Below are 21,261 nucleotides of genomic sequence, written 5' to 3' on the forward strand. Positions count from 1 at the left end.
CATTTGATGAGTATTGTTATACTTTCGGCGCTTTGGATTCAAAATTATGACATTGAGGATTGAATACAGATGGTATATTGACTTACGAATTCTCCGGTGCAATAGTATATCCTGATATAAAGAATCAACACAATAGCACAAGTCATCTCTGTCCGCCAAGTTTAAATGAACCGACGTTGAATTTCTCTGACTAACAAGTACAAGGCCTCATAGGCTCTCACCCAAAAGGTTCCCACTCGAAACAGACTTCAACCTCTGACAGGGCAATTGATCATCACGGGGTTGGACGACCGCCAAGTTAAATATAGCTTCTCCGCGGAATCCCTATAAAAAGAGTGCACCCATCGCTGAATTTTCAATGGTATGAGTCGAGGAGAAGGAGACATTCAGGGAGTCAGAAAAACATGACGACTCGTCGTGGGTCGAAAGTTGAGCCGAACTGCCGATTGCGCGACGTCACATAACGAGACTATTTCTTACAATGTTTGTTTAAATAAGATTGATTGCGCTTCCTGGAGTAACGAAGGCGCAATAACACCATACCCGTTAGAGGCAACGGGTTCAGAACTCTTCTCAGTTCCTTCCTTTCTTCCTCATCATGACTCCCTCGATACTCCCAGAAAACCTAACAGATCTAGACTCCAGCGAGGTCACATATTCAGGCTCCGATACATTACCACAAGAGGCTCCTACAAGTCTACAAGAAATAAAACACGATAAATATAGCAAGAATCGACGAGGATGGAGGAGAATTGTTGTCAACTTTGGGCCTTCATGGTTCACTGTGACCATGGGCACTGGCATCACGTCTATTTTGCTGCATAACCTACCTTATCAAGGACAATGGTTATTCTACATATCTGTTATAATATTCTGTCTGAATATTACCCTTTTTGTCTTGTTCAGTTGTATATCTGTCGTGAGATATACCTATTTTAAAGAGACATGGTCTTCGACGTTGCGACACCCCGGGCAGGCTGTTTTCCTTGGCAAGTGTTTACTATGTTCAATTGACGGGATAGTAGACTAATAATTGATTAGGAACAATTCCTGTTGGACTCGCGACTATAATTAACATGATCGTCTTTGTATGTGTCCCGGCCTGGGGTGATAACGCAGCACACCTTGCCTGGGCTCTTTGGTGGATAGACATTGTAATGGCTATGTCCTGCAGCCTTTACATACCCCATTGCATCATGCGCACCGAGGGTGTAAGTTAAAATCTTCAGTATTTCCCGTATTACTTCTGATTACTGACACTATGACAACTTAGATTGCACTCGAACAAGCCAATCCCACATGGCTTTTCCCTATCATTGCTGACATTGTCGCATCTGGCTCCGGGGCTATAGTGGCCAATGTCCTTCCCAACGATCAACATGCTATCTGGACTCTTGTAACCAGTTATATTCTCTGGGGAACGAGTGTACCTATGGCAGTTCTTATCCTAGCCATGTACTACAATCGACTCATGATCCACGATGTCCTTCCAAGCCAGGCTGCTGTAACATCTTTCATCGCCATCGGACCTCTCGGCCAAGGCGCAGCAGCCATTCAACTCCTGGGCAAAGTCGCTTTAAAAATCTTTGAAAGGAACGATTTCATCCCCATGGCGCCCATCGCAGGACAGTTCTTTTATCTTAGTGGCATCCTCACAGCCCTCATAATGTGGGGGTTCGCCATCTCATGGTTATTCTTCGCCCTCGCCACCATTGTCAGGCGCGAATTGAAGTTCAGTATTTCCTGGTGGGCGTTTACTTTCCCTCTTGGGGTCTTTACTGTTTCAACCACCACTTTGGCACAAGAGCTTCCTTCGCAATTTTTCAAGGTTCTTGGAACCATATTTTCGGTCGTTGAGACTTTGCTATGGATCATGGTGGCCTGTATGACTATCAGGGCAACTTTGAACGGTGAACTGTTTCAGCCGCCTCCGGTTGAGGCGTGGGAGAAAAAAACGAAGGAAACTGGGAAGGTTGAAAAGGTTGAAGATTCTCCAGCTTAGACGCAAGGTTATACACACGTGTACATATTCTTAATTCCCTGCGATAGATTTATTTACATCGTTTTAGTACATAATTAGGGTGAAGACTCTTCAGTACTACGGTCATTCTATCAAACTAACACTTTTCATTTCATTGTTCTTGTAGCTACTAGAATAATGCTCAAATACTAGGCGGTTGAATATTGACTTGAGTTCAATATGAATATAAGATACCGACCCGGAGCGGGGCCGAATAATACGGAAGACAGAACAGGGGAGCCTCCGGACATGTCCCACATTTCCCATTGGTCATTTGGGAATGTACAGTCAAACTGCCATTGCTTTATCTAGAGCCTCAAAAGTAACAATCAATTGAGCAACTAGCTATCTATAGATACCGTTAAACGTGATTCGGTCCAAGTGTCATAGCTTTGAGATCCAACAAACACTTCCAATCCCCAATTGATCCAAGCTTCTCTTAGCTCTCCCATCATAGTGACAAAGTCCCCTAATTCAAGCTCCAGCTCCAGCTCTAAAACCATTCCCTGCTGAAACCTCCACTGAGCTTAGCTCGGTTGGCACTAAAGAAGCAATTCGAATCTCAACCTAAGAATTACTCCACAGTAGCCATAGCTAGCACCCCTGTTCCATGCATGTCTCTGTCGCCTCCCATATCCGGTCCTTATCCTTATGCTGAGGCCAGATTGTCACACCCACAGCTGGAACCTGATTTCCCCATATTCCGTCATCTCCACCAGCTTCTCTTTTTCCCTCTTCTCTTCCTTCCATCCCCCATCTCCTCGTCGGCTCTCTCTATAGGTTATATCCAACATGTTCTTCAAGGCTTCTCTCCTTGCCCTCGTGGCATCTCACATCTTTAGCGCCGTCGCCCAGGTACGTGTCGCGCGACAGCTCCAATCGCATCAGAAAAGAAAGAAAAGACTAACAATCTTCCCTTATCTAGGACGCCCCTGATGCCAATGCCGCTCCCAAGGCTCCCCTCAAGGCCGAAATCAAGACTACTTTCCCCGAAACCGACATTCTCGGCGTAAAGCTCGTCAACGGTCGCCCTACCAAGGCTGTCATTGAGGTCACCAACCAGGACGCCAACCCCATCCAGGTTTCTTTCGTCTCGGGCTCTCTGAACACTCTTAAGGACCTTCCCGAGGACAGCCCTCGTTACGCTAGCATCGTCCGCAACTTGACGGCCGTCCAGTACAACATTGAGGTCCCCGCTGGCGAGAAGAAGGAGCTTCCCTTCTCTTTCGCTCAGGACATGCAGCCCCAGGAGGTTCGCATCGAGCTCCAGGCTCTCGTTTCTGACTCCAACGGTGCCCTCCACGAGGTTCTGGTCCACAATGGCTCTGCCTCTATTGTTGAGGCCCCCACTAGCTTCCTCGACCCTCAGATGTAAGATTCCTTTTCCTCTCATATCCCAAGAGCAAGCTAACAACGCCTTCAGCATCTTCCTCTACCTCTTCCTCTCTGCTGCTTTCGCCGGCACTCTCTACTTCGTCTACAAGACCTGGATCGAGGCCCTCTTCCCTCAGGCTAAGCGCCCCCGCACCAACAAGAAGGCCAAGAAGGCCGTCGATATTGCCGAGCCCCTCTCCGGTTCCGAGGCCGTCCCCATTGCCGACGTCTCTGGCAAAGACTACGACGAGAGCTGGATCCCTGACCACCACATCAACCGCCCTGTTGCCCGACGTGTCAAGTCTGGCGCCAGCGCCAAGGTCAAGCGAGTTGACTAAAGAGATGGAACATCTTCTTTCCACCCACCGCGTTATAATGCGCGTGTATTGTGTAGCGAAGCCATGTATCAAGTTTCATGGATAGGAGACGCATTTGCCTAGGTAGACTGGGGACGGTGGTATCATCAGGGACGATCCAACGCGTCAAAAAAGACCAGGGTATAGGCTAAAAGCATCTGTTGTATATTACATGTACTACAAGGAACATCAAATAAATGATAATGATGTTTTTCAATGTTTGATGACAAGCCTTAAGTGATGGTTATCAATTCATATGGTACTTTGTGCGATGCCTGCAGCACCTGGAGAGTACGTCTTCAAAATTAGGTATTTCACATCAGTATAATGGGATAGTTGTTAAATTAAAAATGATATAAATCTTACTCTACCTTGACAGTCATGCATATAGCTTCTCCGAACTCATCATGTACATCTAGGCCCTATTTAAATACTACCGTTTATCAAATTTGTGTCTAGTTGGCAGTACTATTCCTTCCATCGGCTGCCTCTGCTGCCAGATACCCCATGACGGCCTTTTCCTGTGCCCTGGTATCCCTCTCAGATCCATCGCCCTTACGAGCGACATGCCCAAACAGGCACTCCCACAGATCATCCTCCTCTACATTCTCACCAGCTGTTTTGTCCTTGCTCATCAGGCGTGCAAGAGAGGCTTGCTCCAGCTCGAGTGTGTTGGCCGCCTCGATGTTCGCATCGAGTAGCTCTGGAGTAGACTCCTTCGATTTTCCCTTATTGACACGGCCCATATGTTCCATTCGCCTTTGTACCGAGAGATTGTAAATTGACTCCTCAACTGTGCCGGATACCAGATAAAGCCACACAGTTGTCTCGTGTATCTGACCAATACGGTCTACACGTGCGATAGCTTGGAGCTCAAGAGCGGTGTTAAGGAGGGGTTCACAGAGAAAGACATGACTTGCGTTAACGAGATTGAGGCCACTGGAGTGCGCTCTAGCATGGAGGAGAAAGCACTCAACCGAAGCATCTTCTTTGAAACGTTTGATGCCACCCGAATCGTCGATGGACGTATGCCCAATCCCGAATCGGGCGAAAGCATTCTGTAAAATCCCCAGAAATCCCTTGTACTGCGAGAAAACGATTGACTTTGCTCCGGGGTCTGATTCTCTTAGCCACATTAGATGCTTGACAAGGGTGTCAACCTTTGTAGTAAACGAAGGTCCGCCCAACTCAATATTTTGGATCTCGGCCAGCTTATCCGCGTTGAACTCTGAGTAAATCCCTGCCTTTTTTTGAAGTCTATTTTGCTTTTGTTGCGGGCTGCTTTCGGTGCCGTCAAGTACTTGGTCTGGATTATCGCCGTGTATTTTAAGCTGCTGGGGGTTGATGATGATGTCGTGTAAATTAGAAGACTTCAGCTTCTTTTTACACACCGGGCAATTATGGTGCGATTTAAACCATAGCATCATGCATTCTTTGCAGAACTGATGACCACATACGGTAAGGACACCGATCGTGAATGAGGTCTGACAGATAACACACATCCGTGGCTCGTTAGACTTGTTTCCTGCTTCCTTGAGATGCAGAACTAACAGGGAAGTTAGCTAGTCAAATGGGAACGAGGGGCTTGTAAATCACTTACGGTATCTGTGTTTGGCTTCTGCTGCAGAAAGCTTCTGGTGGAAGTTATCCTCAGTCTCCTTCATCTTCTTCTCAATTGCATCGGTAACAGGAGGGCCCTCGTAAGGGAGAACGCTGTCGGAAACAACCTGCAACTGGCGATAGTACTCTAAGCGTAGGTTCATAATGGTCTTGAAGCTGTCAACCTCTGCTTCAAGAGCCAGCTTGCTTTGTGCATTCATGATTTCCTGTGTCGCTCTGAGCTGTCGATCTACAATTCTGCCCTCCATGATACCTCGTGTTGTATCTTTTGAGAGTTTTGATGTCAAGGCCCGAAATTCGCCGATAACCTTTCTCATTGATGTTGAGTTCGGTTTCGTCTGGTCTCGTAATATCATAAGATCAATTAATTTCTCTGGAGCTGGTCCGTTGCCGCTTTCTGCCAGTTTCAGCGATGTTTTTGTTTCGTGTTTGATCAACTCATTCGTCTGTCCCGTCAGAGCATCCTGTCGATCAGCAATGACGGCTCCAAGAGTTTGAACATATACCATAAGCTCGTCTTGAATCTTAGCTGACTCGCCATATTCTTCGCCAGTTGTTTCAGCGTCGCCTTCTTCATCAACCAAGGGTTTCAGGAGTAGCCCAACAATATGTTCCCTCAACTCGTCGATCAGATTGGCTTGGTTATTCAATTCGCCGTACAGTGTCTCCAAGTCATCAAGGATGCGACCACTCTCGATGCCCCGTTCATCGCTGACTGTGAGGTCTGGGATCTCGACAAAAGATTGCTCGGATGCCTTTTGTGCTAGCTTGGCCATCGATCGAGTTGCTTTGCGGTGGGATTCGCGTAGAATTTCTCTACGGATCACTTTCGCTTCTTCGTATCCATCATCCTCGAACTTCTTCATCTGATGAAAACGTTCGGAATCCGGCTCAACCATTTCAGGGTTCTCTCGAATCTGAAAGTATGCATTCGCACAGAAAAAGACAGCTTTGTGCTCCATCTCCAATGCAGATCGGAGACGCCGTCGGCTTTCGTTTAACTGTCCCTTACCCTCAACTTCAACATCGTCATCATCGGTCTCTATACCAAGGTCATCGGCGTTGGCAACTGCAGAACCTCCACCCCTCCGGTCTTTTAGCAATGTCTCAAGCTCTGTTCGCGCATCAGAAACGAGCTTTCGAGTCTTGTCGCGAACCGATTTCCAAATTTCCAAAGCCTCTTGTACTCGTGGGCTATTTTCGTGCAGCTGGCCCCGTGTGAGTCGACTTGTCAAATAAGCCCTTTCATCCGTTCGAATGGCGCTTTCGCTCTGTTCGAGCATTGCATCCAAGACCTCATCAATAGTTCTCATCGGCCGGTTCTTGTTATTACCGAGTGTTCGACGGTTATAGCTTCCAACTTCAGGGTGCAATGCAGTTTGTCTTAACCGCACCAGCCAAGTTCTCATGCTAGCTGTATGATCATCCGGATCCCAGTCTTCCACAAGCGGTGCTCCGTCGAGGCTCAATGCGCAAGCTTGTGCCATGTCCCGGTAAAGAGACTGATAGTGTTGCTCTTCGACAGCTGTGAACGGCATACTGATAACATAGCGTTTTTGAGGAGGGATGACCAGCTCGTCTCTGACCATTGACTTCGTGTGTCGGAGAGTGACCTTGTTGAATAAACGCTGGAAACCAGACTTGTTCCAATGTAGTAGATGATTCCAGGCGCTGTTCATCGAGCAGTATGGCTCATATTGCAAGAAAAGCAGTAAGCCTTGAAGGTCTTGAACACTGTTCTTCACAGGAGTACCGGTGATACCCCAAGCGTTGACTCTAGGGATAACACGAGCCACTTTGGCCGCTTGGCTGTAGCCATTTTCAATCATCTGTGCTTCATCTAGGCAAATACGCCACCATGAAATCTGGGTAAGGGGAGATATCGGTCGCTGGTACACTCGGGCATGTCGACGCGAGCGTTCCGGGGGCGCAGTTGTATAGTGAAGCTCGGAAGAAAGTACTGAGTAGGTAGTGATGACTACATCGTGACCAGCAAGCTCGTTAACAACATACTCTTCGTCTTCGTCTGCGATGCTCTTCCGGCCTTCATAAACCTCGACGCTCAAGCCAGGAGCATGGCGACTAATCTCAGATGCCCACTGATCTCTAAGTGATGGGGGTGTCACAATCAGCGTAGCTCCGGTTGGCGTGAGTTTGGCTTGGGCCTCATCGGTGCTCTGTATCAGGGGCCTTGATCTTGCATGAAGCATGATTAAGCCGAGAACCTCCAGGGTTTTGCCTAATCCCATCTCTTCGGCCAGAATGCCGCCTTTGATTGAGGTTTCCGCTTCCCGAAATAGCGCCAGGTCTCTTGTGACGGTGTGAAGTGTTTCACTCAAGTAGTATTCTTGCCCATTCAGATCTGCAAATTTCTCGAAGTCGTATACGTTCTCTCGATCGCTGGCTGTGTATGGGACAATGCCGCCGCTTGCTTCGGACCACTGCACGCCTTCGCGCTGTAACAACCATTGTAACGACCTTTTTTGATACGGGAATAATGTTGACTCCATGGCACTGATTTGAATAGTTTCCGCTACTTTATCGTCCTTTGGAGGGACAAAAGCAGCGTCATAAAAGTCCATAGGGGACCATCCTGGTTGAAACGGTAGACTAGCTGAGGGAGAGCCGCGTAATATGAAGTTGATGAGTTTCTGACTTTCCGTGCGATCCGTGGTTGATCTTTGGTGTGAGTGAAGTGACGGAGAATCGTTCCAGTAAAAGTTGTAGCAAAATGACAATTTAACCCGCTTTCCCTGCCATTCAAGTTTCATATCTACTGTAGTCCATAGTTCGTTAGGCCGAGATGGTCGGTTAGAGTCTTGGGATAGGTGGTTCAGATTTTTTACATGGTTGTCTGATTCCAATCTTCGGAGACTAATGGTTGCGCGGAAAGGATCAACTGGGCAGTCTTTAGATGAAGAAAAGAACAGCCGGCTGTCACGCAAAGAAACTCTCATAAACTTCTCAACCTCCTTGCAGGAAACAGATGTTTGGGAAGACGCTGTGCATTGTCGGGTTACAGTGAAATTGGCTTTTGCGACTAAAAGAGAGGTATCTAGCTTGCGCCGCTTAGTAGGCGGCTCGGGGGTTTGCGCTGAAGGTTCATTCTCAGAGCTCGCAATCTTTACCAAGCGTTCCACAAGACATTCTGGTATTAAATCTATCGATCGAAGTGAGCAAGCGTGTTCAAGAACATGGACAAAGAAGAAAGAAGGATTCACAATTTGGCTATGATAACCCATAGGTGTTTGAACATTTGAACAGAATAAAAAAAATTAAGTTTCCAACAAGAAAAGTAAATTTATCCGTGGTTACAAAATAATACTGTCTCTCATACTATTGCCAGTCGAGAGAAAGTATGCATGTGTAAGAAGAACTCACCATCGATTCCAACATGTAAGTGAACGCCAGGGTGTGGGGCAGGACGCCTGGCTGTTTGCTTTGCTCGAGCCATCACTAGAGTTTGTTGTTCCTGTCATTTACCCTTGAAGGGCTCTGGATGGAAAATAACACCGCCTTCAAATCTGGTGGTGTTTTTGATGGCAACTCCGGTTTGATGAAATTGTAGAAAGGACAAAGAAGGTAGAGCAATGAAGGTCCTCGAGGGTGGAAGCCTAGCGCGTTCCCACGCAGAGCCAATTGGAAACCTTGTTTGGACGCGCCACACCTCAATGTGGCACTGTCAGCCACTTGCTGACATAAGGAGATCCATTGTCAAATTTCGAGATCAACGTTCATCGGCTTGTGAGACTTTGACGTTGACTCTGGAGAGGCGCTGAACTGGTTGACATTCAACCCATTGGACACTGTGAGTTCGATCTTCATGTCCGGTTCGTTCTCAGTCTACGAATTCTAATATCATGTGTCTAGCAAAATGAAGGGCGAACGACTCAGGTCAACGTTTGGCTTGCTTCTGCAGAGCGGCAGCGCCTTTTCAAGGACAGGACAAATCCGACAACTTCACAAGACACGGCCTGCGCACCCGATCCCTAAGCCAGTGCCTTTCGTCCCCGATGTGCCGACTTTCCTCACCCTAATCGGCCGCGGCCTCAACAAATACGCCAATAAGTTCCCCTCATGGAACGCTCTCTTCTCTCTCACCTCGCCGGAACTGAAGGAGCTGGGCATCGAACCACCAAGAAACCGCCGCTACCTTCTACACTGGATGCAGAAATACAGAAAGGGCTCCCTGGGACCTGGTGGGGACTTCCAACATGTGAAGAACGGAGAAGCTGTTCTGAGGATTGCAACACCACCTCCACAGACCTTGAAAGACACGAAATGGGTTGTTAACGTGCCCCACGATATCGACCCTGCGGAGGGTGAAGCTGCCGAAACTTCTACCAAGAAGAGCACGAAGCCCGCAGCACAGGCTGGGTCACAACTAGTGCGACCAAACGGATACAAGGTTGTGGGCGCCCAGACGATCGCTGGACCTTATGCCAAGCCTTTGCCTGGCGCTTCAGGAGTCGTTGTAAAGGTCACGGAAGGGATGTGGGAGGACCGCCAGGGTCGCAAGATTGACGGTGGTGAGCGCAGAAGGGCCGAGACCCGGTTCAAGAAGAGGTCTGCGGAGCGAAGAGCTGAGCGTGAAGCTGAGATGTTGGCCAAGATGTAATAGTTGCACAACGGCCAAAAGATACGGCATGTACATTTACTACTGTAGTTTTAGCAGATATGACTGGGGCTTATGGACAGCTGAGCAAAAGCATGTTTTACTCGAACATCGCTCTTGGGTTATCTGATGTCGTGAAACGAGACTTGACCAAGATGCAATGATATATGATATTATGTTTCTAAAACTACGTGCTGCTGATGCCTCGTCTTGAAAAGGCAAATCAGATACCGTATTGTGGCATCCATGCTGGAAAGGCTGGCTCTCCTTGACATCCATTATGCTTCTGGTGCTACCATTGTGAACTCATGGATTTCAAATACATGTCTGACGCTTATGACTCAGTATCCCCAGTATCCCCATCATCCCTAACTTGCAGTCGAAAGTTATTCTGTCACGTTTTTAATTTATACATCTTCTCGGTAGGAAAACCAGGCCATGAGTTTGTGGTTGTTGCTGTCACTGGTTATGAAACTGGGTACGTTACCCATACCCTGTACCCAGCCAGATGTTTTAAATGTATCACTTACACTATATCAACGTTCATCTAGAGGTAGTTCATTAGTTGTGAATTGCACATCAGACAACCTTCTTTCTCTGATTAATTGTTTAAAGTGTCTTGCACTCCCATCATGTATCTATTCACATTTTCCACCCAATTGATCAGTTGACGAATCATTAGTGGTGGCCCCCAACCTATGGCCTTAGAGTTTCAGCTATCGAGGAACCTTTGTTTGGCATACTGGACATGGCGGATGAGGGCAAATAGAAAACCCTGTCCCTCCAGTGTCAAGTTCAGGTGAAGTTTAGCACGATGCAATATTGCAGAGGCTGCCTAAATTTGGCTTACACCAAGGTCGTATCGCCAGAAGATGGACGTCGATCATCTGATATCACCAATACAACGTATGAACAAACCAAGACGAGTTGAAAGTCACTCATTTGATTGATAATCAACCCTGAATAAACCGACGTTTCCTGGGAGTTTTCTAGCGACGGCAGATCGCCATATTGCACTGGTCACGCACGCCCTTGGAGGGACATGCATGTACCTGGGCTACAGTACAGTCATCTTGTCATTTCCCACTGTACAGTATGACTCTTTTTTATGCTTGAGAGACCGAATATCTTTGTTTCATGTTACTGATGCAGTGCATTAAACCCTCCACAGAGGTATGTCATTGAAGGATACCGTGCGAATGCGAACTTGTAATGGTTGTTACTCCTGTAGGGCTGGAAAGTGACAGTGTCGGTGCTCGGCTCGGACTAGGAAGATAGGTTCAAACTTGACATCATCTAAGTGACTGCCTAGCAATGATAATAGCGACGTGTCCTTATATCTTGTCTAATTATGCATAGATATGAGACAGGTCATGATGTGGAAGCCTCAAGGCAGCGAGTTAGACTACGCAAGGCAACCCTTTCAGGAACTCTCCGATAATTCCAACGGCCGCATTGTGAAGCATTTTGTTAGACGGTGTGCAAGATACTTATAATGTACAGTGTCTGCAGGTCCAGGAATGATCTCAGCTAATAAACGTGTCCAAATCCTCGGGACAGAGGCCGTTCCTAATAACGTTTTAGTTGTACAGTGGTTCCTAAGTTAACGCGATGACTCTTAGAGACCCCTGTCCTTCTCGTCTATGAGTACCCTAGCACGCAAGATCCGGGAATTTCGGATCGACAGCGACATAATTGCAAGGATTCGGTGAAACGAGTTCCCTAAATATTTAGTATTGGAATTGAGTTTTAAACTCACGAATTCACAAAAACAGAATTGGGTCACAAGGTAATTAAATCAATATGCCTCAAGTCAGTTGTACTTGTTTGTACCGTATAAGCCACACCATCCCATGCCCTCAATTGAGAAGGGTCCGTTTTCTAGCGCATTCCTGTCATTCAGTTCCCTCGTGGCAGGAAACTAAACTAGGCTCTGCGCTCCTTGACTGTTTCCTCCGTCATTGTCGTATATCTCGCTCTCGGCCCATGATACCCGTTTACTTCACTATTTCAGGGCGAGTGGCTTGGCAACGCGGATTTTCTCATCGCTAGTCACCCGGTCTCAGAGTTGACAGCCAAGGTTGGTGGGTGAATCCTGCATGACAGGGCATGACAGGTTGCAAATGCACAAGACAAGGGACCTTGCAGAGGATGCGCGTGCAGAAGATACATACGTATTCTCTTTCATTAAACAGCTCTTTGGCGCAGATGTTGTACGTGGGCACATACGTACTGTACTTCCCAATTCGTCTTACTTGAATTAGCTGGCCCAGACTATAGGTAGTTTAGGGAAGGCCAGGGAACGTTTGTAACTCAGGTACTGCAGGTGAGTGATTACAAGGTTTCTCGAGTATGACTCCTACGCCGTCATGGGTCTAAACATCTGCATGTATGTACCTGACCTGACGTACAGCAGATAAACCAGCTCCACGACTCTTGGACTGTGATAGTATACGCATACGTATTCTGTGCACCACGAGACCTCATGGCCTCAGTCACCAAGGAGGATTTCGGATCTGATATCGTTTGCCAAACAACTTTTCTGTCACATCCCATACCCCCACACGCCCCTTTGCTCGCATCCCATTCGATACCTAATACCATCCTAGGCTTAGACTTTCTCGGGTGCTATGCTCTAAGCATAAGTTGCTCCCTGTAGAGTGTTCCAGGGCTGATGCGAATCCTCCTTGTTAGTCAAGCGACTGCTGCTGTCTAACCTATGCGACCAAGTGTAGACTTGCATCCACCAATGGCCAAATTTCCCATACGCATTTGCCTTGTGCCCTACTCGTAATCTCCATACGTCAATTCCGCCTACCTAAGTCCGCCGTTCATCTTGACCCTCCATTACCTCACACCCAATTCTCGAGAAACAGTCAAGCCTCACCCCCGGTCCTGGCCGATTCCCCCGTCCCGCTGTCGCATTGGTCATAGTTACTGGGTTCCTAAGGTACAGCCTATAACTGTCCAGGGTGTGTTTCTCTAGTTTAGCTAGGCTTCTTAAAAATGTTGTTGCCTTATAGATACATGTATGTGGCCTTGCCCTTAGTTTCAACTTTTGTTTATGTACTATTGTAAGAGCCTCAAGTTGAATCGACTACAAGACAAGACATAATCCTTTTACTTGATCATTGTTTATTATTATATCCCCATGATCCAAGAATTAGGTGTGTCCTGTATCAGCACTATTTGGACCAGATACTCTCTTGACAGCACCAATCTCTTTGAACAACAACTCTAATTCATACACCAAAGTTCTGTATCTTAGATGCTATCCTGCCACTGGTATCAACAGTTACGATCTCTGGGTCCTGAATATTTTCCCTATATGAAGTTCTTGGAGTAGATGTCCGCGTCGGAGCAATCGCCATCAGATCTACAAACACCAGAAATTCACATCCAGAGTCCTTCCCCTGAGGTTACAAATCAAGAGACTTCGACAAAGAAGAAGTCAAGCTACAAACACTCCCATTCTTCAAATCTTGCAACACCACATCAGACAAGGTCAATTCCTTCGACTGCCAAGAACAAGGAAAAGGTGTCTTCAGCGAAGCACTCGCAACCCCCTGAAAAGAGCAAGATGGGTGGAAGCTCACGACACAGCTCGCATGGCTCTCATAGCTCACATGGCTCTCATAGCTCACACAAGGGCAGCTCGTCATCACATTCTTCTAAAAAGTCAAAGTCGACCCCAATAGATGATCTTGACTGGTCAGAAATCACAGATCCTGAAGAGAGACGAAGAGTCCAGAACCGAATCGCTCAGCGCAAATTCCGTAAGATTTCTGAAAGCATATGAGTATTCAAGACGCTAATAGAACTGTCTAGGAGAAAAGGCACGAGAAAACAAGGAGAGAACAGAGCGAGATTCTCGAAACCAGGAATATGCTGGTAACAGCTATCGGATTCCTTCTGCCAATGACTTCAGCTCCTACTCGGAACCCTCGGGTCTTCCGTGGGGCAGCATGAACATTGGTCCCTTTATAGGGAGAAGCCAAGAGGCTGAGAGTCGACACAGCAGCAGTAGGAGAGGAACACACAGCGCAGACGATAGCTTTGCGACAGCTACATACGGGGCTTCACCGTCCTACAACGCGCAATGGACGCAACAGGCTTATGGCGAGAGCAATGGAGGAGATGAGATGTACTATGACGATTACTACCTGTACAACCCGAGCCCAGAGCAATAAACTGAGATAAAACTACTGTAAGGTCATTCCCTGTTTCTTCAAGACGCCACCTAACAATGTGTACAGTGAAGCAACTAACATACAAAGATTGGTGTCTCACGATTAATGCTATTATACGAAATACTACACACACTCTTCTCCAGAGCTCCATTCGAAACACCCCGCTCTTTTATACACGTTCGGTGTTTTTTGGGACAAAATTCTATTATTGGAAGCGGCTGAGACTTGAGACGACATAATACAAGACGACCAGGGATGGCCATACAAGTCGAGGAACTAAACTTAATACTAAGATAAAAGGATTCACCTTGTCTCCTTCTTTTTCTTGTTCTATTTATAGATCATGTTGTAAAATACTGTTACTTATTGTACTTTATTACTGGTGTTGGGGATGGGGGTGAAAGGAGGGTAAACTCCACACAATCGGACAAACACTTGATTCATTGACCTAATAATACCTCCAATACATATATGCAAGTTTTCTTGTTATTCTGTCGGTAAACTTATGAACTGAAGGATACTATCTCACAAGAAGTGCATTGGTGAATAATAATAAGATGTTGAAAAGCTAAAGGCCATTCAACCAGGCTCATCACTGCCCGAGTCCCACTGCCATCTATATGCGAGTTCCTTCCACTTGAATTGACTCACTCAAAGATTTTTTTTCTGGCCCTCGAAGAAGTGCCTACTATTCTTAAATCATGGAATTTTGGAATATGTATGGGCAGAAACTGACAGGCCCTTAGGGTACCAGAAAGGTTGGCCGCCAGCATCATAAGAGACGAAATTAGCAGGTCAGCTTATGCTACTTAGACTATAATTCTTAGACAACTTATTTTTGTACCGTAAGACTTAGGAGGCTAACTTTTCTGCAACCCACCAGCAGGCTAACAGGATGTTTGGTGTATAGATACTTGTAGGTAAACCAGCTATTGCCTAATTGGGAAGCCGGTGGTTCCTGCCTCCACCCATGCTTATATCCCTGTCACTTTTCCTACCGCCCGGCAGAAAAAGTGATTCTGCCAGGAAAGCGCATTCCATGAAGCTATCGTCAATTTCTTTGCGCCATTCATCATAACAAGATTTCACGATACATTGTGCCTTGTGGGAATTCTATGAATAAAAGTATTGCATCTAATTTCTTCAAATCCTACGATACGCATCTTCCTACAACTCTCAAGTCAGCACCATGGCGTCGCGCAACGACCCCGAGGCGAAGGCCTACAAGGGTATGTTGACTTGCCGTTTGAAATTTGCTCCTAACACACTTCTATCTGCCCACCGAATGTCTCTACCCGTATCTAACTTATGTGACAATCAGCCAAGACCTTGAAGCCCAGAAAGGACAAGGCAGCCATGCTGGAGAAGCGCAAGGCCAAGCGAGCTGCCAAGGCAGAGAAGCGCGCTGAAAAGGCTGAAAAGGCCAAGGTTAATGTCGAGGCTAAGAAGGTCGTTGGTGGTAACCCTCGAAAGGAGAAGTACAGTGCAAAGAAGAAGGTTGTGAGTGATGAAAAGAGGAAGGCGAAGCTCAAGACTCGCGCCGAAAAGCTACAGAAGAAGGCAGACACCTTGTTCAAGGAGGCAAAGAAGGCTGCTGCTCAGTACCAGGCTTTGCTTGATGCCGAGGTAAGGTAGTCCTTTGAAACTTACTGGCCTACATACTGACAGCTCCATATAGAAAAATGCGACTGAGTCCAAGCCTGAACAGGATAGTGACAACGACGATTCCGATTCTGATTCCGACACCTCTTCGTCTGATGCTTCAGAGGCTTCTGACGCCTCCGAGGACAAGGGTGGCGTTCCTGTGAATCAGGAGCCCAACGAAGTTCCTCAAGACATCCCTGCCGACGAGATCGTTATGAAGCACCGTCGATTGAGTAATGCCGGTTCCGAGCGAAGCCGCGTCTCCGTCGCTGATGTTCCTTCGGAAGCAGAGGAGCCGAAGAACTCCAAGAAGGATAAAAAGAACAAGAAGGAGAAGAAGGTGAGGGTTGTCGAGCCTGAGGAAGCCAACGAGGAGACCAACGAGTCTAAATCCGAGGATGAGGAACCCGAGGTTTCGGACAAGAAGGCTAAGAAGGCCGAGAAGAAGCGCAAGCGAGAGGCCGAGGCCAAAGCCAAGGTAGAGAAGGGATCTGAAGAATCCGCTGCTCAAACTGAGCAGTGGCAGGTCGATGGTCTCGAAGGCGGTTCTGCTCGACAGGCCAAGTTCCTACGACTCTTGGGAGGTAAGAAGGTGGGTGGTGCTGCCCCCGCGGCTCACAGTTCTGCCTCCAAGGGCGTATCTGATTCTACCAAGGCCGAAGCCGATATTCAAAAGCAATTCGAGGCTGGCATGAAGATGAAGAATGAGGCTGGAAATAAGCGCCGCGGTCTTGGTGCTTAATTCTTTGAGGACTTGGAGCTGGTCTAAGCTGGAGAGCGAAGCTCAAGACTTCAACAGACTCCCTTATACCAAGGGCTGGTATTTTGATCGCATGATTCATGGCATGGCGTCGGGTAGACAAAAAGGCAAAGAAAGAAACCCCTTGTTTTAATCTTCGAAAAGAAATTGATTTATATTAAATCCAGTTTGCGCCTATTCTCCTCAAGTCAAGTTCCATTTGATATCAAGACAGCTGCTCCAACAATGAAATACAGTAAAGGCCCTGCCCCCTTTTGAGCTCCTTTGGATGGTGGACTGGTGACCCACGCTCGTATGTAGACCGCACGGCGCCAAGCCTGCCAACACCTCTTATATCTCCAAAGAATTACAATGCCACCGCTTGAGCGAAGCTTGATTGGGGTATTTGTGTGTTGTTTGTTTTTGGTTTTTTGTGTTTGTGTTTTGTAGTACAGAGAGGTTGGATCGAAGAATAGGTTTAACCGAAGAATCGGGAGAGACCCTCGAAGACAAGACCGCCGAAGATAACGAAGCCGAGGACACCTAAAGAGTATTGTTAATACGTTAAGCTTCATAACAAAGCTTTGTTAGCTCGAATACTTACTGAGCCAGAACATAGAGATGGGTGACTTTTGGACCTTCTCAACCCGCTTTTTGACTTGCTGCTCGGCCTTGCCCATCTTGTTCTCATTGCCCTTGGCAAAGGCCTCGTTACGTCGTCGTTGCTGGGGAGTTTGCGCCTGCGAACAGAATATTATATTAGCTCCATCTCCATCATGAGATCGACACTGTCGAGTCAGGGTTCCGCGAGTTAGCGACGTACCATCGTGTCTGAAGGGTTCAAGTGTTGACGAGTGAAGGAATCGAGAAGACAGAAGTACAAAGATTGAGTGTATAGGAGGAAATAAGTCGTAGAAAATGAATTGCTTCGGATATGGAAATTGCGCGTGTTCAAGTTCAAGTACTAGCTCGGAGATCAACTAGGGGACAGATTTCAGAGGCCCTGTAAGTTAAATGGGTTGCTAACAATTTTGGGGACATGTGTTCCTTTCCCCTTATTACGGGCAGCACAGCGGACATGGGAGGTGGAAACTGGGGACCGTCTCATTCCCCCACCGGCCCCGCCCCCACTCTACGCACCTCACGCCACAGCTTAGATGTGGCTGTGCTTCTGCGAATGAAGCTTATCGATTGCTTTGCGATTATTCAATGTTCAATTCACTGCGCATCAACAACATGATTTCCACGGCATTGACAAGGCTACGGCCTGCGATTGCGCCAAAGAGCTTTTACAACAAGGGTCTCTATTCCGTTAGCAGAAGAACGTACGCGAGCAAAAGTCAGCCCAGCCCAACAGTACGCATACCAGTTCATACACTTGGAGCTTGTATTGACAATGCTGTAGTCTCAGTTCTATCGCACATTCACACGACCGATCGCAAAGACACTTCTCATCGCTGTTTTCACATACCAGCTTACTTATTGGTCATGGGTGAAGCTTGAGACAGACGAGGTCCGCGCCGAACGAGATGGTTCGTCTTAAAGGATGCTTGCGACAACAGGCCGGCTGACCTTTCTCTTGTAGCGACTATCGAGAAATTGGAAACGACGATCAAGGAGTACGATGCTGCAACAAAGGCAAAAAAGGCTTAGACCCCGTGCTATGGTGATGTGGTTGAATCATCAGATGATAAACGAATGATTTCCATGTATGGCTGTTCTTTGCAGTATTGATATACCGAATCGTTGAATAGAATTACAAAAGCCTATCTAAAACGACCTTATCTTACATATAACACTAACAAAGTCTATAAACCTCGAGAAGTGTACCTCCGAAATTGGTCAATCATAACATGCCAGTTCATCGCGGTACTTTTGCCAAGGATTCAAGTTAACGCCATCTTAAACTCCAAGCATACCCAAGAAGCACATCTCTCACAGCAACCACATCATCAATGACACCGCACTGAGCATAAATGTATCAGGACGAACAACCAACGCTGCGCTGATCTTTGTTCTTGCCTCGCCCGGGTAGTTGCATGTGATACTGGAAGTATCGGAATTCCGTTCTCCATAGCTTACGCTAAAACTTGGGAATCCAGGTTGCGGGCAGGTGAACCCCATGGCCGAGGGACAGGATTGGACGACGTCGTAGCAAATGTCTTCACATGGCAATAATTCCTTGTAAGGGCCGGGCTTGACCGTTTCGTCGATCCAGGCGTTACGCGAAGAGTTGTTTGCAGATGACCTGAGTCCTTTGCGAAAATTATCAGGGAGCGTGGTCCCGTTGGGGAAAGCTTGGAAAGCGTTGCGGACGACGCTGAACCTGCTACCGCCCATAACATCTTCACAGCGAGGGATACTAACAGTGCAGAGCCAACGCTTGTAGGCTTCGCGGCACTGATCACAACTCCGCACAAGCGAGTAGCGGGACTCAGGGGGTGTTTCGCAGGGCATCTGCATCATGACCTTTTCAAAGTTGGCATACATCTTTCTGGCGTAGTCATCGTAGTGCTTTGCCAGGGCCGTGTTGTTGAACTTCTTGTCATTGCCTGGGACAGCATATTGAGTCTCATTACAAAATTCAAGGTTAGTGACCATCTTGCAATTCGAGCCTGGTGGAGTCAGTTTCATATAAGCAAATAAAATGGTAGTTTTAACTTACTGGATGATGTTTGAAATGAGGTGGCCCGGTAGACTGTACCCCCACCACCTGTTGTTTCGGCCCTCTTGCTGTTCCCTTCTGGCATCTTGACGAGGATGCCCGAGTATGAGGAACTGTGATTAAGACCTGCAATCAAGAATTGCTGCTTGGGTAGTTGGCCTGGTCCTCGTGTTGTAACACCGGTGGTAACGAGATCATTGTGTCGCCCCGACTTATTGCCATTTGCCCAAATTTCGGCGCTCCGTGCAAGGCCACAAGCTGAGTGTCGCAGACCGTCAATGGATCTAAGTTTTTCGTCGCCAACGAATAATTGGTAAGGGGGCGGCCTCTTCATGATTTGCTGGGTCTCACTTGAATCCTCAGTCAGATTGCTAGTGACAAGAAGTGCTGATGTCGAGTCGAAATCCATCAGCAGTAGTCGAGCGGTACCGTTCTGAGCGTCATAGTTATGATAGTACTCGTCAAAAGATATCGCGATCTGATATTCCCAGTCCCCATCGTGCTTTTTTGTGATGTTAGGAGCAGCAACACTAATGTATATGGCATCGGTAGCATTAACAGTAACCGTGGCCGCGCCCTCATCGAACGGTATCCTTTGCAGGTCAGAGTTTGTCTTGTTGTAGTTAGATGAGTCTGGGCACTTGATCTTGCTAGAGGTTGAAGTGTAGAGACTGAGTTGTGGTGCTGTTTCAGGATTGTTGTCCTTATCCTTGGATTTCAAGCTTGGCCTCGAACAGGTATTTACAGATATGTAAACCGTTTTAGACTCAGCTCGACGAGGATTTTGATGGCCAGAATCGTCCTCGGTGCTCCTCGGTTCATGGGTATCGTCGTCCCTCTTATCCTTGCCGAACAATGTCTTCTTATCCACGACGTAGCAAACAGTTGCGCCGGGACTCAATTTTCGACTATCCGGGCCGTTGTTGGTCAAAAGCGACTGTTCTGCTGTTGCACGACCGAGTATACTACGATCGAATACGCCGAAGTCAGGTTCGTATATGAGATTGGATGCATCGCTTCGCTCGACAAGTGCTTCGGTGTCGAATATAGAGTCGTGCAACAGCTCTGATGCATCGGCATTTCCAAAAGCACAGAGTAATAGACTCAGCGCTAGGGTAAGTATGTACGTTGTTCTTGGTATCGGTAGTCGTGGTATGGATGCATTGGGTATCATGATGGTCGGCGTTCCCTCCAGGGGCCTTCGCCTTTTTGCTGAGTATGGCTTCGGTCTAGCGACGCGCAATCAGGAAACGAGTGTTCTTTTTCGTAGCATGAGGCTTGGTATCAGATGCAAAAGACCATTGTGAGATCCCCCGAAGTTGTATCTTGAGGAGAGTTCGTCTTGCTCGACAAAAGACGATTGAACAAGAATTAAAGATCGAAGTAGACGATTCAGCCCACGATGAGAATGGATGCTACTGCTGACAGCGGCAACCACTAATTTGATACAGCAAGGGGAAGTGAGGCGCAGTCATCCATCCAGGACGCTAGGGTTGCTGCACCGCCACAAACGGTTCAGCGGATAGTGGCTAGAGGTACCAAAAAATTGGCGTTCAAAGGTTAGGGTAAAAAATAAATAAGCTAAGAAATTGATTCTAGGTACGATGAACTGACCTGTTAATTTCGTCACTATCCTATACTCCTAGCGGCCAATTTTTTTGATACGCTGAGGAATGTTCGGGATTTTTTTTGAGTCTGGACGAACCCACGAACGGTTACAAAAAGCTTGGGCCATGCTAAAAATAAGACCTTCCACGGACTAGCAACTTGAGCGCTACGTCAAGGTCACGCCAGATCGGATCAGATCGTCGGCCGTACAAGCTTGAGGTTGAACTACCAGTAAAAGATTGACGATTACTGACCTACTGCACCACACATTGAGATATGTGTTGAAAGTCGCAGCTTCAACAATTGGGCACGCGACAATCATAGATAGGCTGATGTCTGATAAATTAGGGGACCGTTCTTCAGCGTTGTAGATCACAAAGTGAGGCGATGTGGGGTAAGCAAAAAACGACATAATCGCGAAACGTGTTCT

General features: G+C 47.2%; 9 protein-coding genes across 9 annotated transcripts; 6 read left to right on the forward strand and 3 right to left on the reverse strand.

Moving 5' to 3' along the window:
• The first annotated feature begins 194 nt into the window (after positions 1-194).
• On the forward strand, positions 195-2,072 carry EDB82DRAFT_506482 (voltage-dependent anion channel-domain-containing protein). The gene is made up of 3 exons (XM_065608763.1): positions 195-989; positions 1,042-1,211; positions 1,274-2,072. Exons 1-3 carry the CDS (start codon positions 599-601, stop codon positions 2,000-2,002), a joined length of 1,290 nt encoding a protein of 429 aa, XP_065463977.1. The 5' UTR covers positions 195-598; the 3' UTR covers positions 2,003-2,072.
• Positions 2,073-2,614: 542 nt separating this feature from the next.
• Positions 2,615-4,083, forward strand: EDB82DRAFT_577169 (uncharacterized protein). Its single transcript, XM_025727473.2, has 3 exons — positions 2,615-2,875; positions 2,946-3,391; positions 3,444-4,083. The coding sequence occupies exons 1-3, from the start codon at positions 2,813-2,815 to the stop codon at positions 3,730-3,732; spliced, it is 798 nt and encodes a 265-aa protein (XP_025581936.1). The 5' UTR covers positions 2,615-2,812; the 3' UTR covers positions 3,733-4,083.
• Positions 4,084-4,205: 122 nt separating this feature from the next.
• EDB82DRAFT_431374 (SNF2 family N-terminal domain-containing protein) lies at positions 4,206-8,141 on the reverse strand (the record flags this gene model as incomplete). Its single annotated transcript, XM_025727474.2, has 2 exons — positions 4,206-5,296; positions 5,351-8,141. 2 exons carry the CDS (start codon positions 8,139-8,141, stop codon positions 4,206-4,208), a joined length of 3,882 nt encoding a protein of 1,293 aa, XP_025581937.2.
• Positions 8,142-9,109: 968 nt separating this feature from the next.
• EDB82DRAFT_241534 (mitochondrial 37S ribosomal protein mS41) lies at positions 9,110-10,175 on the forward strand. Its single transcript, XM_025727475.2, has one exon. The coding sequence runs from the start codon at positions 9,245-9,247 to the stop codon at positions 9,986-9,988; it is 744 nt and encodes a 247-aa protein (XP_025581938.1). The 5' UTR covers positions 9,110-9,244; the 3' UTR covers positions 9,989-10,175.
• Positions 10,176-12,988: 2,813 nt separating this feature from the next.
• Positions 12,989-14,188, forward strand: EDB82DRAFT_241567 (uncharacterized protein). Its single transcript, XM_025727476.2, has 2 exons — positions 12,989-13,761; positions 13,814-14,188. The coding sequence occupies exons 1-2, from the start codon at positions 13,332-13,334 to the stop codon at positions 14,173-14,175; spliced, it is 792 nt and encodes a 263-aa protein (XP_025581939.2). The 5' UTR covers positions 12,989-13,331; the 3' UTR covers positions 14,176-14,188.
• A 1,021-nt stretch (positions 14,189-15,209) lies between these two features.
• On the forward strand, positions 15,210-16,723 carry EDB82DRAFT_506494 (small acidic protein family-domain-containing protein). The gene is made up of 3 exons (XM_025727477.2): positions 15,210-15,404; positions 15,497-15,801; positions 15,854-16,723. Exons 1-3 carry the CDS (start codon positions 15,365-15,367, stop codon positions 16,559-16,561), a joined length of 1,053 nt encoding a protein of 350 aa, XP_025581940.2. The 5' UTR covers positions 15,210-15,364; the 3' UTR covers positions 16,562-16,723.
• Positions 16,724-17,036: 313 nt separating this feature from the next.
• Positions 17,037-17,638, reverse strand: EDB82DRAFT_526955 (uncharacterized protein; the record flags this gene model as incomplete). The annotated part of the gene is made up of 4 exons (XM_025727479.2): positions 17,037-17,101; positions 17,163-17,298; positions 17,382-17,522; positions 17,621-17,638. The coding sequence occupies 4 exons, from the start codon at positions 17,636-17,638 to the stop codon at positions 17,037-17,039; spliced, it is 360 nt and encodes a 119-aa protein (XP_025581941.2).
• A 145-nt stretch (positions 17,639-17,783) lies between these two features.
• EDB82DRAFT_506501 (uncharacterized protein) lies at positions 17,784-18,287 on the forward strand. Its single transcript, XM_025727480.2, has 3 exons — positions 17,784-17,914; positions 17,964-18,090; positions 18,144-18,287. Exons 1-3 carry the CDS (start codon positions 17,795-17,797, stop codon positions 18,209-18,211), a joined length of 315 nt encoding a protein of 104 aa, XP_025581942.1. The 5' UTR covers positions 17,784-17,794; the 3' UTR covers positions 18,212-18,287.
• Positions 18,288-20,636, reverse strand: EDB82DRAFT_506503 (stretch-activated Ca2+-permeable channel component-domain-containing protein). Its single transcript, XM_025727481.2, has 2 exons — positions 19,224-20,636; positions 18,288-19,173 (listed from the first exon to the last, which is right to left on the reverse strand). The coding sequence occupies exons 1-2, from the start codon at positions 20,395-20,397 to the stop codon at positions 18,494-18,496; spliced, it is 1,854 nt and encodes a 617-aa protein (XP_025581943.2). The 5' UTR covers positions 20,398-20,636; the 3' UTR covers positions 18,288-18,493.
• Positions 20,637-21,261: the final 625 nt, after the last annotated feature.

The sequence above is a fragment of the Fusarium venenatum genome, assembly GCF_020744135.1.
Source record: "Fusarium venenatum strain MPI-CAGE-CH-0201 chromosome Unknown EDB82scaffold_3, whole genome shotgun sequence".
In the NCBI taxonomy this organism is placed as follows: domain Eukaryota; kingdom Fungi; phylum Ascomycota; class Sordariomycetes; order Hypocreales; family Nectriaceae; genus Fusarium; species Fusarium venenatum.